Source organism: Phalacrocorax aristotelis, chromosome 5, assembly GCF_949628215.1.
Source record: "Phalacrocorax aristotelis chromosome 5, bGulAri2.1, whole genome shotgun sequence".
NCBI lineage: Eukaryota > Metazoa > Chordata > Aves > Suliformes > Phalacrocoracidae > Phalacrocorax > Phalacrocorax aristotelis.
In genome coordinates, this window is record NC_134280.1 from 25000224 (window position 1) to 25021161 (window position 20938).

At 41.2% G+C, this 20938-nt stretch overlaps 1 protein-coding gene across 7 annotated transcripts in view; it reads right to left on the reverse strand.

The window, feature by feature from the left end:
* CHN1 (chimerin 1) overlaps positions 1-20938 on the reverse strand; it is a 106973-nt gene that overhangs the window by 32219 nt on the left and 53816 nt on the right. For 4 of the 7 annotated variants that reach the window (XM_075093503.1, XM_075093497.1, XM_075093496.1 and 1 more), the window contains 2 exons: positions 19302-19334; positions 79-156 (listed from right to left, as the gene is read on the reverse strand). The exons of 1 other annotated variant lie outside the window; for it this stretch is intronic. In XM_075093503.1, the coding sequence (XP_074949604.1) occupies positions 79-156; positions 19302-19334 (111 nt within the window). The remainder of the gene's footprint in view (positions 1-78; positions 157-19301; positions 19335-20938) is intronic. 2 more of the 7 variants (XM_075093500.1, XM_075093498.1) reach the window with 1 other exon arrangement.

Genomic DNA, 20938 nt, shown 5'->3' on the forward strand with positions numbered 1-20938 from the left:
TTGCAATACTGGCCCCATTTTAAAATAAAAACTAGAGCCCCCACGCCTTAAAACCAAGTAAGCAGCATCATTTCTTACCTTGAAGTTATGAATCTTCTCGTATTTTGGAATATGTTCATTTTCTTTCAGAGTTGCTCTTCTGACAAGTGATGTCAACTGTGAATAAGCAAAGAGTTTAAGAGGTTGCCAGATTGTCACGGATGACTTCTGAGTACCCAGTTTCATCCCCAAGGCTGCTATCAATAAATCTTGTTGACGGCTCTCCTGCTTCGAGTTGTGCACCGCAGACCTATTCGCTTTGTGCCCTGACCAGGACTCTTTGGATGGCATTTTGGAGCTGACGGGAAGGAGGAGCAGCCCCCCGGACCGATCCGCGCCCTGTGTGCTATCAGGCTCGATTCGAAAAACCGAAAAGGACCATTTCGGGAACCTAGACTGCTCGGCGGGGCGGCGCGGCCATGGCAGGGCACTTGCTCACGGCGCGGCTAACTCAGCGCGGCGGGCTGCCCCTGGCTCCGGGCCGGGGGGCTCGGGCCTGCCGGGGGGCGGCCGGCGGGCCGGGCAAGGGCAGGGGCAGCGGCGGCCGGCGGCGGGGGGGCGCAGCCCGCAGCCTCTCCCTCCATCGGCGGCCGGCGGCGGGGGTGCGGGGGCGCACGCCGCCTCCTCCTCCTCCTCGCCGCCCTCCCTCCCTCCTTCCCTCCTCCCTCCCTCCCCGGCGCCCCGCTGCCCGTTTCGGGGGGCGCCGCGGCGCGGAGCGGCACCGCCCCCGGGGCGGCCCCCGGCCCCCCCCGGCCGCAGCCAATGGAGCCCCGGCGGGGCGGGCGGCGCCGCTCCCCCTCCGCAAGCACCCGCGGGAGGGCTGGCAGCAGGGCGGGCAGCGAGGGGTGAGGCACGCACCGCTGCAAAATGGCACCTCCTCGCCCTTTGCGGGGGCGAGGGGTGTCAGGGCATCCTCAGGTGCGCGCAGGGAACAGCAGCCCCAGGGGTACGGGACAGAAGGCGGCTCCCCCCGAGCCCCGCTGTCTGGCACGGGTTGGGCACCGGGAGATAAGGCTGGTAGCAGTTAATGCAACCGTTGATGCTCATCGCTCTTCCTTTACAATTACATTTTTCAATGCCTTTCATATAAAAAGAGGTTCATTAAACTCACGTCATGTATCAGCCTCCTCTAGTAGCGACGTGAATGCAAATGCTACCAAAAGTTCACCACACCAGCCCTTCCACCAAAGACCTAAATCCCGAATTGCTGCAGTGCCTCTCATTAGGGATTTATGAACAGTACCAGAAGGTGAATGACACATAGTCTTATATCAGGCTGAAACATGCAGTTTGGACTGATGCGGTTGCTGATGAAACAAGCACAGGACAATCTGGTCCTCGCTACCCCTCACACAAGCCAAAGGAAAAGTATTTCACATCAGCATCATTAAAGCGTTGCCACAGGATGCAGCAGAGTCGAAGTGTAACGGGCTCACAAAGAACCAGGGCAGGCCATGTCACATCCACCCGGAGCTGCTCCCCAGGACAGCGCGGCTCAGGGAGGCTCTTCAGCTGCACGCCGGTGGCTGGGAGGGGACACCGTGATGGCCACTCGCCTCCTGCCCTTTTTCCTCTAGTGTGTCACAAGCATTTGTGACCAGTCTTTGTCAGAGACAGCAAAAATGGACCTTGGGTCTGACTTACTATGGCAGTGATTTACACCGTGGGGCTGACCGCCATCCCAACACTTAGGGCACAAGAAGACCTTTCCTCGTGCACAGCCTGCCTGTGCAGCTAGCCAGAGCGCAGCCCTTCCTTCCCTTGCCACAGGCTGCAGCACCACAACCGCTCGCCCTTCTGCAGTGAAGGTATTTTTATCTCTCATGACTCAGTAACAACCAAAGACAGGCACAGTTTGTCGCAGTCTTCCGGGTGGAATTGGTGTGTGTTTTGCAGCTGGATCACAGTGTTACCATTTAGCTCAATCCTGCCAATACAGCCGAGTGGGATGCTCGCCGTGAGCCCCTCCTCTGTTCCCCTGCATGGCCACCGGTACCTTCTCTACAGGTTTTAAAAATGTGCTGGGTTTCAACATAGGTTCAGGTTGCAGAGATTAAGGATCGACATATGTGCTTCACCTACCACTAATCTGCAGTGCAAATTACTAGCTAATAATTGAAACACTGGCTATAGATTATACAGGATGAAGCTGTCGGGCATTAGTGGATTATACAGGGGCCTTAGGAGTATCTGGCTCAGTTCCCAGCTTCAGTACAAACAGGAGGCTGGTTGATCCATCCTATTGAGAAATACTTTTCCAATGGCTACCTCAATCTGCCTGTCTTGCTTCTAACCACTCATTTCTGCTGCGGATGAATAAATGCCCCTCTCATTTTTCTGCACATCCTTCTAAGAGTAACACTCCACAGCAACAGGAGATCAAGAAAAATGAGGTGAGGAGTAAGAGATGGCAATAACTGATCTCCTCATCTATGTGAAGTGTAGGGACTCGGGGGAGGAGGAAGCAGACAGGCTTTTGATCTCATTCTCTCTTTTTTTTCTAGCTAAAGCCACTTCACGGTTTCATTCCCAAGGACAACATAGGTAAAAGTCCTCATGGAACAAGGTGGACCTAAACCTGCCCCAGAGGAGTCATCCTCTCCAAACAGCTTTGAGTGACAACAGGCTCAGGAAGCAAATTGTGGAGTTCTGCAAATGTAGTTTCGTTACACGCTTCCTTGGAAACCAAAAATTCGTCTTTTTTTTTTAAAGGGAAAAAAATAAATCACTAAAACTTCATATCAGGAAATAAACTCTTTGAAAATTTAATTTGTTGGAAATAAATAACCCAGCGATTTTCAAGAGCACATTTACTATCAGAATCAACCCTTATTAGTTTTTGTATAATTCCACTTAAGAAGCAAGATAAAGCATTCTGAATTTTCCTTTCAATTGTTGGTAGAGTGCATATTTGTTTTTTGACATACTTATTCCTTAATTGTCAGATTCCTTTTTCCTAATTCGGAAGAACTGATTTATTTTCAATTGCGTTTTAGAGTCATGTTAGTAAAAACTGATCTCAGGATCCTAGAAAATAAAATCTTAAGAATGCCAATAAGAAGGTAAGCAAAACTACTCGACATGGAAAAGTCCTGTCTCATGGCTGTAGTTACAAAAACGCATTATAATCTCGAAAGTGTTATAAGATTATGAATTTTAATTCTAACATTACTTTGTGTAACAGTAATCTAACTCAGACTGCTTATTGGTTTTATATAAATCGTCTTCCCATTGTTCAGTGCAAAGCCTTTTCTACTGTTTACAGATGTAGGAATACCGGGCTCACTTACACTTACAGCCCTTCACGTGTGCTAGATGCACTATAGCTGTGCACACCAGAAACCTAGATTGAAAGAAAGTTAAAGCCATAAAGCTAGAACTGAAAAATGATGAAAAAAAAATTTGTTATCTATTTCTTACATATATTTCCCCAACGTCAAGTAGCGTTGTAATCAAAATTCATACAGGTGCTTTCAGATGACATGATCCTGTAATGCATACGCTCATTCTTCTGCCATTGCCTAACTTTGGGAGTGTAGCATTGCAAACTAGTGCTTTTCTTAATACTGCCCTCTTCCTTTCTTTTGAAAACCAAAACAAAGAATGAAACTTCAGCTGTACACAGCTTCCTGACCACAGTTTGGATCATCGGGCAGGTCAAAATCTTTAGCTTACCAGTACATGAGATAATAAAGTAAGAAAGAGCAAGCCACTGTCCTCAGGAAGCCCTCCTCATTGCAGAGGTGAGTCACCATCCCTGAGAGCAAACAAATGAAGTCACAGACCTGGAGGTTCAGCTCAAATCCTGCAGGAAGCTGTTCTCTCCTGACGTGCTCTCCTGCTCCAGGCGCTCTATGCTGTCTCTATTCCCAGCCTGCAGGTCCTGCTCTTCTTACACCCTTGGCTGGCTCTTTATTCAATGCCTGCTCTCCACCAGTGGCTCCTGCACTCCCACCTGCCAGCAAAGTCTCCTCTCCATAGCCCTTTCATTTTCCAAGTTATCTTTATAGCTTGCCTTTAATGGGGAAAATTGTTAGATACTGTCTGCTACATACTGGATGAAAAAGAGGTAGAAATCTGAAGAGGGAAGTCTTCTCCCTCCCACTTTTCTAAGTGTTTGGTTTATTTTTTATTAATTGTTTGCAACAGACATTTGCAATCATTGCATGTGTAGGGAGCAATATGCCATGCAGACTCCAGTGGAAGGAAACTGCAGGGCTGTCTTTTTAAAATTTAATTTCAGGGCGTGATTTTACAGGATTGAGGTGAACTGAAAATGGAAGGACTAGAAGCAATAGCCAAGAAACCTCTCAGTAGAGCATGCAACCAGAGCAGCCTCTCGGTCCTGTACATTTTAGTCACCTAAACAAGCATGAAAAAACTAAACCCAGCAACATGACAACCTTTAAACCAAACTCTGTTTAGAGGTTGTACATTGTATATATGGACTAAAAGGGGGGGGGGGAGACTAACCTGCTATTTCAGATGCTCTCATTTGTTCTAAAACCTCAACCATGAGACTGGTTCAGCCTAGGTCCTAATGGGATTCTGCTTTCCTTACTTCCCCCTGGAGTAGTCCTTCAGGGTGTGGGAGAAAGCTGTTTTCTTGAGCACTGTTTGCTCTTGGTGTTAGCTGGATAATGTATGCGTATTTTCTGGTACTAATCTCACAATCAGTAAATCTTATTATGAAGACTCCGCAGAACTGATTTTAGTGTCATCCATGGCTTGCAGTAAATTCCAATTAGTCACTCTCTGAAAGACATGTAAGTTTAATCCAGTCACACAATTCGGTCAACATCGGACAAATTATCTTTCTAAAAAGGCAAATCGATGCATTTCCCATTTGTTGAGCAGTAAACCAAAATCACTTCCGAAAAAAAAAAACCCCAAACCAGAAAATTTGTCAGGTTAAGCTCAACAAGTCCTAAAATGCCCAGATTAGACTTGATCAGACCTCCTGAAGCCCACATGCATTTCCAATACAATATAGTATTTAGTTTCATGACCACCTGGCTCCTCTCTCAAACACAGTATAGTTTTTTCTTCAGTCTCGGGAATGCACTGCAGGCTTTTCATTCTCATAGGGTATTTTCATGTTGTTATGACTAAATAGGCCTTTATTGCTTCAGACTTCATATATAATGTGATCCCTTCCCTCTAAGGAACGTATTTTAATAATAATAACAACCAGCAGTTATATTGCATGCATTTTTTTAAAAATCAGAGATGATGCCCTATCGTATATACCTCAAGAAACAAGATATTTGGGTTGCTATGCGGTTAGCAATTGTCTATTTTGTTGGGTTCTGTTTTACTGTATAGCTAACTTAGCCAAATATATATGCTCAGAAAATCCTTCCTTGCCTGAACACTTTACGAGCATGTTTTATCGGCTCAGTACATGATTTTCAAAAGCTAATCAGTCAAATTGTGAAACTGAGCCCAATTTCCTCAATGCAGTTCTCGGTGGAGGCTTGTTCCACGCTAAATATGATTTTCCCAGTCATATCTTTCACAGAATTGTTCAAAGCAGGGAAGGGGAGTCCAAAACTTTACTTTTTATTTAAAATTGGTGATAAGCTGGTTTCATTTCAGTTTCTTCACTTGTCGACATGCTGATGCCAGGCATAGCCTCTGCCCACACATACCTGGTGTGAGCGGAGGGTAGGAATGCTATTCAAAGAAAATTTCAATCTGGAAGCTGACATCTCGAGAGCTGGATGGGAAGGACTGTCAGTCTCAGCCACCAGTGTAAGACTTCTTTTGCTGCCATTCCAACACAGCCGCATTTACCTGGCACATGGACAGCATCGGGCTCACACAATGCTCAGAGTATACTGGGATTCTCAGGCAACACACAACCCCTCTTTGAGTCCACAGTTACCCACAGGGGAGTTGGGGTTTAAGACATGGCTGAATGATGAGTTACCGCTGAGAAAAGTTCTATTTTTTTATAACAAAATTTTCCAAATGGACTGGCTTCTAATTAAATCAGACCTTCCCACACCCACCCCCCCCAGTGAAATACTTATTGCAAAATCTGAAGAAATGGCTATTCATGTTTTTGAATTTTTATTTCTGATAAAAGCCTATGTGATTTCCACAGCAGGTAATGGGTATTTTTATATCTAGAATTATAAAAGTACTTTTTACAAGAATGTTTTAATTAAAACCTTAAACAAATTCAGCCGAAGTGTTGGATTGGTTTAAAGTATGACTGTTAAATTAAATGAAATAAATAATCTAAACCAAAGTTAAGATTATGGAAAAAGTGTTGCCCAATATTGCTGCTAGAAATTACTGCATAACAAGTGAATTCATTTGATACTGCGTTGTGCAATACGATTAGAATGTATTAGCATTATTTGGGAAGACTTTATTTTCACACTGATATGCTTACCAGAAAAACCCTGAAGTACCCTTGTTCTCATAACAAGGGAGCACACTTATAAGAAAGCAGAGATATTTTAGTGGAAGCCAACAGAAAAGTTGCTTTTCTGTAGCTGTAGTCCTATAACCTACTGGTTACTGCAGCTGATTCAGATCTAGGTCAGCTGGCTTATTTTGTTCCTAGTGGCATGAGGGTTGTAGATTTGCCCCTGGCTGTTGGAAATGAGAAGTCGAAACAGCGCATTGGCAAAAAGCATCCACTGTGACTATTCTCTTTCATTAACTGACAAGACAAAAGCAATTTACATTTGCTGTTCTAGATAGTGGCACCAAAGCAAGGCACTTTTCAGTAGCAAACAACACATTTCTTTTCTGAGGGAATGGGCTATTTTGGTATACAACCACGAACCTAACCATGGCACAATAAAAGTCTCACAGTACCTGCATTATAAGTGCTGCTTTTGTTCTGGTGGACTTTGCTAATGTCAAGCGACTTAGCTTTTAGTGAGGTCAGCAACTGGCCTGCTGTGTTCACTGAAGAAGGGGAGCTAATTCTGGGGATTCTTTCACACTCCATAGGTACAAATACCACTACAGGCACGTGAGAATGTGCGCAGGCAGGGACATGGATGTTGCAAACTATTATGGTGCTAAGCTGGGTTTTACAAGCAATAGCTACAACTTCATTTATGCTGTATAAATAATAATACTTCCTCACAGGCTCATGCTCTGGGCAAGACAGTGCAGTCCTGCACCCCTCCCAGGGCTCCTGCCTTGTCCTGGTTTGGTCGTGAGCTAGCCGAAGCCACAGGGCTCTTCCCTGCAGACACCAATGCAAGACATCCCCACGGCCCCAGCTGCCGCTGTTAAAATAACCAACTGCTCCAGCCCTTCCTTTAAAGACAGAGACTACTGGCCTGCTCACAAGGGGCAAGACATGACTATTCAACAAAAGCAGAGCTGCTACCAAGCTGTGTGACACTGAGGCAGGATATGCCAATCAAACGCCACGATAAAAGCTATCCAGAATGCTAAGAAACAAGGTCTTTTCACTCCTAACTCTGACTGTGGCAAGGAAATCAGTTCCCCATGACCATGAATTCAAGCTGAGGTATCAGCCTCAGCAATTCTCTCCTCGCTTTGCAGCAGCTCATTACCACAACCCTGTTCTTTCCTTGGGAAAATAAACTGCATTAAAAGGGGGCCAACCCCAGCCAAACTTTTTAAGTACAGAAGGGGACCAAGAGCTGGTAGAGCACAGAAGATACCAATTCCCTGCCTTGGTGGGTTGGCAGCATCACTGTTCCCCAGGCAGAGTGTGCAAGACAGCTCATGAGCAAGGAGAGAAGCATCACAAAACACCAGAATTTGTCTCCAGTAAATCCTTCAGTCAAAGCCTGTCCTTTACAGCTTTTCTTTCAGTCCTTTCCATCCACTCTTCCATCCTTCATAGCTTTGGTTTTGGTCCATCTCATCTTCCTCTCCTCCTGCCAGAAGCGTGGGCCATGGAGGTGGTAAGCTAAACAGTGAGTTAAAGCAGCTGCCTGTGCCACGTGCTCCTCTCCCCGTGAAACGCAGAAGCAGAGAGACTGGAAGGACTACTCACACAGTTTAAGTTACCTATTACACCGTTACACATTGCCTAATCGAGGTCTGTCTTGCAGCTATGAGACCTACAGGAAAAGGAGTTGATGAAGCAAGGAGCTCTGCCTAAGGGAGTGCTCACACTGGCCAGCAGCTCCTCAGCAGCTTCTCCATCTCGCTCCCATTTAGTCACCATTTTCTATTTCAGCTAACAGCATCGTGTTTTCTTCCCTTCCCTGGTCTGTGGCATGTCTCCTTGCCGGCCTGCAGGGAGCTGTGCTGTTGTGACCAAGGCACTACTGACATTCATTGCAGTGAGGGGTCACTCCAGCAAAAGCCTCTTGACTTGTGACACGTCAAGGCAGACTGTATTCCAAAAAGACCTTAGAAGTCATTTATAAATGCCACAAGACAATGTGCTGTATAGGAGTGGTAACAGTGAAAATGTAATGCAAGTTGGCAGCTGCATGAATGCTGCTCTTTTGGGAAATGCTCTTTGTTACTGATATACTACATTTAAGTATCATACGAGAAAACAGGCTATTAGTCTAATCTTCTGAAACCACAAGGGACTGGTGATAGTTTATTTCTCATCTGACCCATACTGTTATAAGGATTTCCTCAAATAAAAGAAAAAATTAAAAACACGAACCCCCAAAACAAACCAGAGCAAACCACAGTGCACATCAAAAAGCTTAACCATACCCTTTGATGAGGAACCTTACCTGCCTCCTAGCAAGGAAATGTTGATGGTGGCCAAACTTTAGGAAATAACTAATTTACAACACTTCCTTTACAATATCCATTTAAAAATTGTACTGATAAAAGCAGTTTTAAAATAAACCTCTAATTCTTTTTTGTAACTCAAAATGTATACACTTAGGGATAATGACAATCACGTAATCCACAAGGTCTTTCTATTATTTTTATTATGTTCTTTGTATTTATTCCTCATGGAGTAGGAGCTTTGGCTACTGGTATAACATGGGCAAGTGGTATGGAAATTTCTCCTTATGTCTCATTAATATTTTCTTACCTGATGTATAACATTCATTTCACATTAGTCTTGTCTGGCAGTCTAAGGCATCTAATATTAGGCTTTTTTGTTCTACACAGTAATTCAATTTAGAGTAATTCAATGTATGTTATAATTGAAAACCGCAGCTCATTAATTTCTAAACACTCTTTGTATTTCAGACTACACCTGCTCCTTTGGCACATCCTTTATTTTGAATCCGTCCACTTCTTCCTGAATAAGCTATGTTGCTATGATACATGTGCTGTCACAGTTTCTTTCTTCAACATACTCTCAGTCCATAATCATACTTCTGTAGCATAAATAAGACTAAGAGTGCAAAGTCTCCTAATCCTTCGTTAATTATCACTTGACTCAACCCCATGAATCAAGGTAAAAACAATTTTTAAACTGAAGCTATACTAGAGTTGTGACATGGACATGCAACATCCTTGCAAAATTTATAACGATAAAAACCTGCTTATGGACCACCTCACTGTAGAAAAATTACAAAATGGGCTAACTCCCAGCGTCCATGGGCACTCCTTGCAGACCCTGATTACCAGTCTTCTAGGTGCATGTGTGTCCATGCACATAGCTGCACCAGCGCTGTGGGTCAAGGTCTAAATTCATTTTATACAATGCAGACTCAGAAAATGAGGTAGGCTGATCACCCTTCAAATGAGTCTCTCGTGTAGGCTCCCACTATCCTTGCCTAAATCTCTATTTAAATCAGGACTGATTTGAAACCTGCAATGAATGAAACCAGAGTGGAATTGGCAGTGGAATTATACTCTTCTCCCAGAGTCAAATTATCAGTTATTATCAAATGATCAGTTTATTGCCACCCATAAAATCTTCTAATCCCTGATCATATTCTCAGAAAAGGCTCATTTTACATTCTGTTGACCAGTGTTCCAATTTTCTCATTTCTCCTTTCCCACATATGCTTCATCTTTCCTATTTATTCCCTCTGAGTTTCCTAATTAACATTTTAAAATGCCTCTCATGAAAATTTTCATATAAGGGCAGGAAGCATCCATTTCCCTAGACAAAGCTATAACTGTTAAAAATTCTTACTTGAGACAGGCACTCAAGACACCATTGTCTCAAATGGTCAAACCCAGAATCTTGGAAACAAATTTAAATAATGTCTTGATTTGAAAACTGAATCATTTTGAATGATTCAGAATGAGGCTGGCAATGCAACTCCCCATCATAAATTTGGGCTAGACAGATTATTTACCTTTTGGGGGAGAAGCAGGCCTTGGCATGTGGACAGGTTATACAACTTCTGTTACACAGGAGGGACTGGGGGGGTTATTTTGGTTTTGAGTTTTTTTTTCCCCCCGCAAGTCTGTGGTTTCTTGCAACACTATGTTTAGTTGATTTGTGTTTTCAGTTGAAATACGCTAGTCCTAGGTCCCAATCAGTAACTCAAAGATCTGAAATTTGGGATTTCAGAGGCATGTGTCTTTGGACAGAAGCTCTTATTTTGAGTATAGGGCACATAGAAGCTAAAAGATTAATTTTGGGGTATAGTTCCATTTCTTAAATTCATTGGCAACATTCAAAATTATTGGCAATAAACAAAACATTTATCCACCACAACTGCTTTCTTCTTACTTAGTCACATTTTTCATCTCATCGGGCATTTTTTTATTTGTACTGCCACCACCTTCCAGCTCTTTAAGTGACATTGCTCATAAGATTTCTAACACTGAGGTTGTTTGCATTTTCAACAATAAAAATAGCTCAGGAGAATTAACCCATTGGGCTGATAAAAAAAATTATCCAGAAAGCTCTCAGCATTATCAACTTGCTGAGCAGTGAGCCTGCCTTGTGAACTCCAGTGTGTGACAGAGGTGATTGGCAGCTTGCAGGCACCAGGCTGCAGTGCTGCGACAAATGCTAGCAAGGATTTGGAGGCTGCAGTAAATGAGAAGCTGTCACTTAAGAGACTGAGCACTTCAAATTCTGTGAAAGATAACACATGATACTTTTTGCAATTTTTGTGCATTTGTATTAAACACATCGTTACTCTAATCATCAGCCAATTCACAGAAATGCCTGAATGCAAATGTAATTCATTACCATATTAACTTTGGTAAATGCTTCAAGACATTTCCAGCAACGTAAAATCATCAGAAATCTTCAACCAATAAACTATTTAATACAAGATATAAAGCATAGAGCTTTTAAAATGTCTCACTGTAACATGCAAAATGGAAATTGGGAATACAGCCTTTCATATTTTCACAGTATTCCTCCACTGTTCTCTCAGGAAGGGGAAAAGCTGCATGCCTTTAAGTGCTACTAATCTAATTCACGAATTGGAAATTATAAAAAAACTTAATAAAACACATCCACATATGACTAAGGTTTAATAGAGGACATTATACTTTGTGATACTAACTGTAATGTTCCTTAGGCAAACTATTCCAAACTACTTTAGCTCTAACCAAATGCAATAATGATCCCCACTAAAAAGCAATATAGTTTAAGTGTGTTATGATATGAACTTCACTATTAGAAACACATCATCCTGTAGTTATCTTGGAAGTTGTATGGATGTAAGGAATATCAATACCAAGGTGACAAGGATTAGAGCAACAACTGTTGATCAACTGAGAACCAGATTTTTCAGTATGGCGATTCTTCGCTTGCTTAAACATTAGGACTGTAGGAACAGTGAATGCCAGAAGCAACACTATTTCTAACTGCTGATGCCATGCAGAAAAAAGGTTAAATATCGAAAAGTTTAATGTTCTAGAAGTTAATGATCAAAGGAAGACTTTGCAGAACTGTCAAGAGTTGCTGTCTTTGCTGATGAGTGAGTGTGACAAGTTTGAAGTAATGAGAGCAAGCAGTTTATTGAGCTTAGTAACAAAACTGCTCTCCTTACTTTGTTCAAATTCAGAAAAGTAAAACATTCAGCTAGAGACTAGAACTAAGCATGAGAAGTTTTATCTGAAAATATCTTTTTCCTTGTTAAAGATTAAAAGGAAATAAACAAGGGCTAGAACAGATCAGCTTCTGCGGCATTAACCACATGACAAGTAGTCGTTCTTTTTTTCTTTCACAGTCTAATACTTCATTTAGGCACCTCTAGCTACTTCTCTTTCTGCTACCACTTTTAAAACAAGCATTTAACTCTTCATGGGTCTTACGGGTTTGGTAACCACTTATGAATGGGCAATTATTAGCGGAGCAGATGCGCCTGCCTATCAGGGGATTCTGTAACCGAACGAGGGGCAACACACCAGACTGCCACAGCTCCACATCCTTTCCATCTTTGTACGCAAGCCAAGCGGCATGTATTTGTACTTGTAAGCATGTAAACAGTGACCAATGTAAAATGCTTTCTTCCCTCCCATCTAAACAAAAAACAACCCCCTGCCCCCCACTGCAAACAGTATAGAGAAGAAGGAGCTTATCTGAATAATAATAGTGAAGAAAATCCCTGGTAGTCAGACTCTTAGCACAGATTTATGCAGGCTACACCGAGTTGCAGTGGGTATACAACACAAGACATGTTGGGTATTAGTTCACAGCCAAAGGTGCTACCACTTCCCCACTTCCCGCAGCCCCAGCTTTTCCTTGGGCCTCTCACGTTCAACTAGTGACCAGACCTGACCCTGCCTAGTTTATGAGATTAGACACAATCATAGCCCAAGGTGATTATCACCAGCTATACAGTGTCACATTATAAAGTCTAAGTGAGGTAAGAAACTTGTAAATAACAAAATTATCCTTTTATAGGGCTCTTAATTCAACAGTCCAGTCTGTTTCCTGTAGAAGTGATTAGTAATAGAAAATAATTAGGAGATGCCAGATGGGAGGAGGAGTTGAAAAAAAAAGACTCAAAACTCACACAGCTAAGGAAAGAGAACAACAAACGAGGGAGCTGCCAGCTAGCAACCCACCACAGCCCCTCACCGTCCTGGAAGCTCTTTGCATAAGTAATCAATGACAACCACATGCCTGCTTTAGAGGCTGCTCTGAAAGAGACCCACCTTCCCCTTTCTGTGGCCACTGCATGGATTATTCAGTTGTGAGAAAGTGAAAAAAGTCAAGGGAAACTACACGGTTAAAAAAATTTTTTTTTTTTTTTTTTTTTAAAATCCTTAGATATGGCTATGAGGTGTCCCCACTATACATCTAGGTAGCTTCTTTGGAAACCACAAGCAGCAGACTCCTACAGCATGTTAGGCCTGAAGCCATGACAGTTCTCCATTGCTCATCAGGAGTTGAGCTGGACCTCTGTATTTCTGTGTGCCATCTATTAAGGTCCACCAGGATGGGAAAAACCTATCTCACCCTAAAGAGTGCCCAAAGAAAGCTATCCTCTCTGGCTTTTCAAGAGCTAAGGGAGATTCCTTCCTTGCTCCCTGCGATCCTTCCTGTGCTAGCCTACCTCAGTTAAAAAGGAAGGAAACTTCTGCCGGTACACATAAGAGAAGCTAAGGCTATATGGCACTTTTTGAAAGGCACTAAAAATGCAACCATATCTAAACCACCAAGCATTAGAAACCCTGGAAAGAACTGCTGGTGAGGGCTTCACGCTGACTTACCTCACAACACTGAGAAACACAGGAAAAGAATAAGAGCTTATTTGTTGCTAATGGTTTCATTTTATCAGTAACACCACAACCAGTATTCTTCACATTTAATTGCACAGCAACTGTACTGCTTTACAGTCTTTTTAACAGTTATGTACACAATTTGTTTTACAAAGGCTCACAAGGCATACACTGAGGGTAATTAACTCTGCACACTTTTTGCTGAGGGTCTGGTTTGTGAGTCTGAGACACCAGAGCCCCGGATTTCACATGGCAGCTGCCTGTCTCAGTATAATTAGACACTCAACTTTCTGAAAACTACATCTGTCTGTACACATCTCACATGCCAGATAACGAAGGAGCCACACTTACATGAAAAAGCAGAAAGTAGCGTGAAAAGTCATCTGAGCAAGCAGTCAAGTAACTTGTACCCATGACAAAAGGCTGAAGTGGGATGCCGATCCTCAGCTGTGCTTATCTACAAAATGGAGGAAACCTCTCTACAGGAGTAGCATCGTGAAGGGAGGCGCACTGTGGATTTGACATGCAACCTGAACTAAGGCACTCATCACTGTCTGAAGTTTGTAGAGCCTTATTTGTTTTGAACCTTGCAATACTAGACCAGCAACATAGAATCAGGCTACCAACACAAGCATGCAGCTTTCATTTCAAAATAATCCCACACATTATTGTGTGAACATTAAATTAATGTGCTTTCAAGGCACACACACAGAGGCAGGCAGGTGTAGTCCTTTGAGGCTAAGTGGAATCAGCTGGGATGCCATTTGTAACCTGCAGGAACTAATAAGAGCACAGCTGACACCAACCAGGGCTGGCAAGGAGAGAAGAAGAAAGAATATGGCCTTGGAAAACCAGAAAAGTTATGGGATCGTGTTTAGCACTGCAGTTGAACTACACGCCCAGTGAGAAACCCTTAAAAAACAAGTCTGGCTTGCTAATTTATCCTTTATAAGCACGAGATACTGATAAGAGAAAAACTAGATATTCTGTGACCTGGGGATTAAATTAGTAAAGTTTATGCTTCCCTTAGAAGCTCTGAATCTTAAAACAAGATCAGTTTATATAATCTTTTTGTGTATCAATTTTACTGCCACACTGAGCAAAATAAGGGCTTAGGTTACTCTCAGTGATTTTGAGCAGAAAAAGCATGTTGCAGTTTGGAGAAAACAATTTTCTTTGTGTTGTTGCCTGCACACTGGACAGCACATGCTATTAGCCTCCTTTCTCAGGTTTAATAAACATACAGGTAAGTTAAAAACATATATGCTCATAAAAAGGCATCATAAACATTTGCAGTCTTAGTTTGAACTGTATGTGTCACATATAATGACATATACAGCACTAGATCCCTACTGCCATAAATGCTAATGCACAGAAAGGCAAGATGAAGAAGACTGAGGCCAGGGCAATCTCTGCAGAGTACAACATTGCCGATACGCTGGAGCAGCTACCTAAAAAGTAGGCTTGTCTTTCATCCTGCTAGGAACTTTCTTGATATTGACAAAATTGTCCATGCTTTGAAGTCTCTGCTGAAAGATGGGTTAAACCCAGAAGAAATAAATAGAAGTTTCTGCCTTCCACAGAGTTATGTTTTATTTATAAATTACATTAAACTTATGGAGTGATTGTCATGGACACCCGCGCAGGGACTGGAAGGGAACATTTGTGAGAAAAAGAGTTGACAATCTCCTCAAGTTAACCCATGGGATTCTTCAGTGCCTCAGTCTCCTGTGTCTTTAAATGTACTTTAAGCTAAACATTTATTAGTTGTACTTCTAAAAACATTATTGCTTTGTTGCTACCCTTGTTATAGCTACAGCTTGTCTAGAGGTTTATCCATTACATAACTTAATTTTGTTAGAAAAGATAGGTAATTCGAGTAAATGGAAATACACAACTTCCAGCATCAAGATTTCTTCACTCTCAAAGCACACTTTCCTCCCTGATTATTAAGACCATGTCTTCTTTTTAGTCCCCATCAGTCCCAGCACTGGCATTACTAGGCACAAAACGTCGTTGTTCAAAGCTGTCTTCCTCCATCAGACACCTTGCTAAGGGGACTTACGCTTCTACGACAGACTGCTGTAACTTCCTCAGCTACATTTTCTGATGTCCTTTCACTGAAGATAAAATAAGCTTTGGTGAAGGAAGGTTTAAAGCAGATCTTATTAACAGATTTAATTGAAAGCAAAAGTAGAAAATAGTGGCGTTAATGAAAATATCAATGTCAGTTCAAGGTTGAAAGTGAGACTTGCCCCTCTGCAAACACCCATAAACATGACCGTTGATTTTGTGTGTGGAAGCTGTTATGAAACTGTTAGAAATGTACACAGAGATTGCAGTTAACTTTGTGATCTGGATTATCTTCAGAGGCAGGCTTAAAAGCATGTTTCCTACTAAAATAACACAGATTTAAATTTCCAGGTCTCCTTGCATAGGGTTGCAGACTATCAGCCTTCATCACTATGGAGGAAAAAATAGTCTCACCACTAAAGTCATTAAAAATAGCACAAAAGAATCTTTTGTTGGGTGACTGCTGCCACAAACGTTCTCTCAGTTCTTTCTGTCTGTAGGAATTGAACCGAATGTAGTACACTCTAGAAGGGGTCTTTAATTAATTTGCAGCCACTGAAGTTTCTTGAAGAAATAGCACTTATCACCAAAGTAAACATGAATAAATGTGATTCAGTTGCTATCCTAACATTAACCTCAGCATTTCATTCTGAAAGATGGGGTAACTCATAACTGATCATTTAATTTTCTCATAACAAATATTAAATCTTGAATAAATCAGTCATACAACTTCTTACATTAATATCTCAAAAGCATGTCAGAATGAAAAAAAATCATGTTTTGCAGGGCTTTCAGGATGGGGTTTGATATATGTATCTAGGTATTAATTTCTGAGAGCTACCATTTATATAAGGTATTTAACTGAATCAAGTCATCTGCTCCAAGGCCATAATTACCTTTGAGAGTGGAGAATGTTCAGAGATCCATCAGTATTCAAGGCATGTGAGGAACTGTAAATCTTTTGATACTGGGTATTATTTCCACTTCCATACTAGGCCATACAGACTGAATCCACTTGGGAAGCCCACTTTCAAATGAATCTTAGCCCTCTCTTAATACACAGACCACAACGGCCGCACAATTGAGTTTTGAAAAATCTGCAGACTGTTTTGGGAACCAGCATTACCTTTTTAGCACAGCAGCTAAAATATCTATTTAGAGCATTTAAGCATGACAAGCACTCTCCTGTTTTCAGTCTCCACTCCTCCAGTTACCTCTGACTATTTATTAATTTTTTCATAGATTATGAAAATCATAAATCACTAACCAGGGATTTTAATTTTAATTTAAAAAATATATTTCTATATGGTAAGCAGTCAAATTCCTTCTCGTAATCCATACTGTGTAGTGGATTATATTCTCATGCTTTTCCTATTAAAAACTGCATCTTAAATCACACCACAATATGGTCTCTTGCAGGACTCAGTACTTTGGAGTATTGTGATTTGTGTCCTATGATCCTCATCTAACGATTGCATAATTTTTGTCTTTTCATCTTTTACAGTCTTTAAATCCTTCCCCTTTACTAAGGCTCATTTTTAACGTATTGCATATGACAAGTCACCCAACACACACTAAATTCTTTTACTATAAAGTAATTGCTGAAAGAGCAGGGAACAAATAAAGTATTATTAGTGCATGCTGGGAGGCATCTAACACAAATCTGTGGCACCGAATTCAAGGCTAGGTGAAGGGCTCTTTAATATTTCATTCTCAAGTCTGAGGTGTGTTCTCTGGCCGCCCAATTTCCTCCACTTGATTTTATGGCAGAAAGCGGAACTACATTTCCACCAGCTGTTCCCCAGTCAAAGCCTGTGTATCTCTCCTTCCCTTCTTCTGAAGGGTTTATGTTTCATACACCACCCACACAGGATTGGGCAACAGTCGCAGGCACAAAGTTCAGATTTGCATCTGAACAGCCTCAGAGTCTGCAAATCTGGGAATATATTTTAGTTTAGAATGATCAATGTTCAAGACCCACGCTTCTTCCTCTCTTTACAAGAGGAAGAAACATACTGTGTAGGGAGAAGCTGTGTGGCTACAGTATAAAACTGATAAAGATGCATTAATTGCCAAATATTGTACCCCACAGAAATTTTCATCCTCACCGTGGGACTAATGGGCCAATGTTGTAGCAGACCGATCTTGCTGTTTGGATCATAAGACAATGGTTTTTCTCCTCATTGGATGTTGGACAATTTTCTTTGTGTTCTTTGTTAGAATTGTCAATATCGATGCAGTGATATTCTTTTTTATATTGGACAACAGGAATCACTCTGCCATCCCTCCCACCAATGAGAAAGAAAAACTACTTGACCCATTTATAAATGTCCTATAAGAAAGCTTCCTTATATCATGGTTAAAAGATTCATAGGAAGGTAAATACTATGTTATTCTTAATCAAAGTTTTCAAGTAAGTATCAATAACAAGAAGCCTGCATAAAAACGGTAAAAAGACCTTCTGAGCAATTTAGTAGAGGACACGTATATTTTTATTTTTGCATTCTTATTATTTTACCAAAGGAAACTTATAAACTAGCAGAGAGGTTGGGTCTTCTGTTTAAGTGAAAATGGAATCTCTCCATTGTTAACACTTCATACTAGGCAGGCTTTTAAAAAAGCCAGAGAAATATTTCCTGTCATCCAGTACCCATGCTTTAAATGCAAATTATTTGTCAAACAAGCATATATCACATGATTTCAATGTTGTTTTTTTTTTTTAAATAAAATTAACCAGCAGATGTGATTCAGTCACCTGCCCGAACAGTCTTCTAGCCACTCGGTTATGTTCTCCCAGGCTGTCAGGGTGACAGATTTAGCAGGTGTGCAAGCAGGCAAGTCCACCATACAGTAATGGGAGACACTTGGGAAAGCCCTCCGAGGTCTCCTCTCCCCACCACTTCTATGTTGTACATAGCCACCACCCCCCACAAGACATCTGGTGAAGCCACCACTGTATCTCTCCCCCTTACCATGCTCCCCACATCCTGTGACTAACAGAGGAGGAAGAAAGGATTTGGCAAGCCTTAGCTGGACACCGGGGCTTGTTCCAAATGCTGAGGTTGCTGCTGGGATCAGGTGTTGGTTGTGGGGCTGAATGCCTTACTCCCCTTGGAGATTTGCTGGGTGAAGTGACACTCGGGACTCTGTGTCATCTTCCAGCAAAGACCCTGAGAGGTCTAAAAGCAGCAAAGGTGTCACCTCTGTGCCACTCCACAGCAAAAAGGATCACACTGTGCCTTCCCCATGCAGCCATAGGTAGTAAACTGGATAATGACTTGAAAATTAAACTGAAATCTCCACATTTAATTGTATTGTGATGTCTGTGTGCCGCATTGCATCCACATCAACACTGTTCCAAGAAAAATAAAAGGAAAACGCTCAAAAGCTGGACTTCAGGCCAGTAAACACCATTGTTGTTGAATTATGTTGCAGATGAAGCCTCTTATAACCTCCAGTTATAGTTGCTTATAATTTCCAGACAAACAGGGTGGGATGTTGCAATTACGTGACTAACCTCTCTAAAGGTTTTTCACCTAAAATTTCAGTCTGTGACAAGTATTTAATAGTTCTTGAGCGATTTCATTAAAAATGTTTCAAAACAATAGGCATACCTTGTTGATGAGTCTGACATAACACCATGTAATCTATGGAAAAAACAGCATTCTTCAATAATAATCATTGAAATCCCTTTATTATGAAAACTTTTTCATCTATCTAAAACAATGTTGTGACAGACCAGAGTTCTGTTGTCACTTGAAAGTTGCTAAATGCAGGAAGAGTTAATTTTATGAAAGAAACCCAAAGCAATGACTTCCAGAACTCTTACAGAAGATTTTTGCCCAGGCTTTGCATTGTAATGAACTCTTTATGATAACATGCAGAAAAATCCTTTTGAAAATGCACGCTGCAAGTCAGTGGCTGTCAGGAATTGCAACCGATAACTCACCCTTCTACTACTGGTACCTAACAGGCAAGAAACTGGATGTTTGACATGGTCAGCCAGCATCAATATCCCCACCAGTTATTTCTTTTGTCAAAATGATCTGATAACAGTGAAGATTCACACTTCGAGCTAAGTTGGGTGCTTCATCTCTCAGCAAATTCAGTGCAGGATGACAGACCCTGATGGAGAAGGATTTGAAGGACCAAAGCCAGGAGCCTCCTCTCTCTGTGGACACTATATGAAGCTTAGTTTCACTATAATAGTCATGTATTTGGAAATTATCCGTGAGACCTTTCCTCCACCTCAAGAAAAACAGAAATCACAGAGATACTTCTGATTGGAAAGACAAACAGATGATCCCAACTAGAGTTAACATTTCTTCTAAGTACTATAAGCATATCAGACACTTCTAAAGTCATTCTGAAGTTTGTGAAATAGGGGAGCATATAGAACTAGTATACATGCATTGACACCTACACATATGTAAAAATACAATTTAAAAAGACTTTCATATGTCAGCTTTTCAGTAAACAAAGTATTTAGTTTAACATGATGGAATTGACATTGTTTTCTTTTTAAGTTTAGTCTCTGTCACACAAATGAAGTTTCAGGCAGCTGCTTTGTCTGCCTCATACATTCCCAACCTCCTTTAATATTTCTGTTTTCACTGATTCTAAGATTTCTTTGTTGTTCTTTTTCCTTTTATAATCCAGGACATAGTTAGTTCTCAGCTGATACTGCAACTCTCTGAAGAGAGCAATCCTTCTTCATAAGTCTGGCTGAGGCCAAAAACAGCTCTGTCAGCTTCTGACAGGCTGAACTTAGCCAAGTGAAATGTTTTAACATTTTATCATCTTAATGAACAGGCTTATTTATAATGTGGACAACTTTACTGTCATTGTATGCAGACTTCTGAATAGATTATGGAATGCATTTGTTTGGGGAATGCTGAATATATTAAAAATATAATTTTTGACCAAAGGGCTAGTATTTGTAGAATAAAATTCTATATTAAAAAGAATATAATTTATTATCTCTTTATAAAGATATAAATATATCATTATTAGATGAATAAAATAATCTAATGATTTTAGATTACCTAAATTTAATCTAAATTAAATTATCTAAATCTGAAATAAATTTTAAGATTAAACGTTCCCAGCCCATTTGAAATAAAGGAATGGCTTAATGGTAACATCTAAATGTGAAAATATCTGAGGAAAGGAACCTCACAGTGATAAATAACTAACCCCCAAATCATAGAAATTTGCCATATGCAAAAATTTCCATTTAAAAAACCCTATA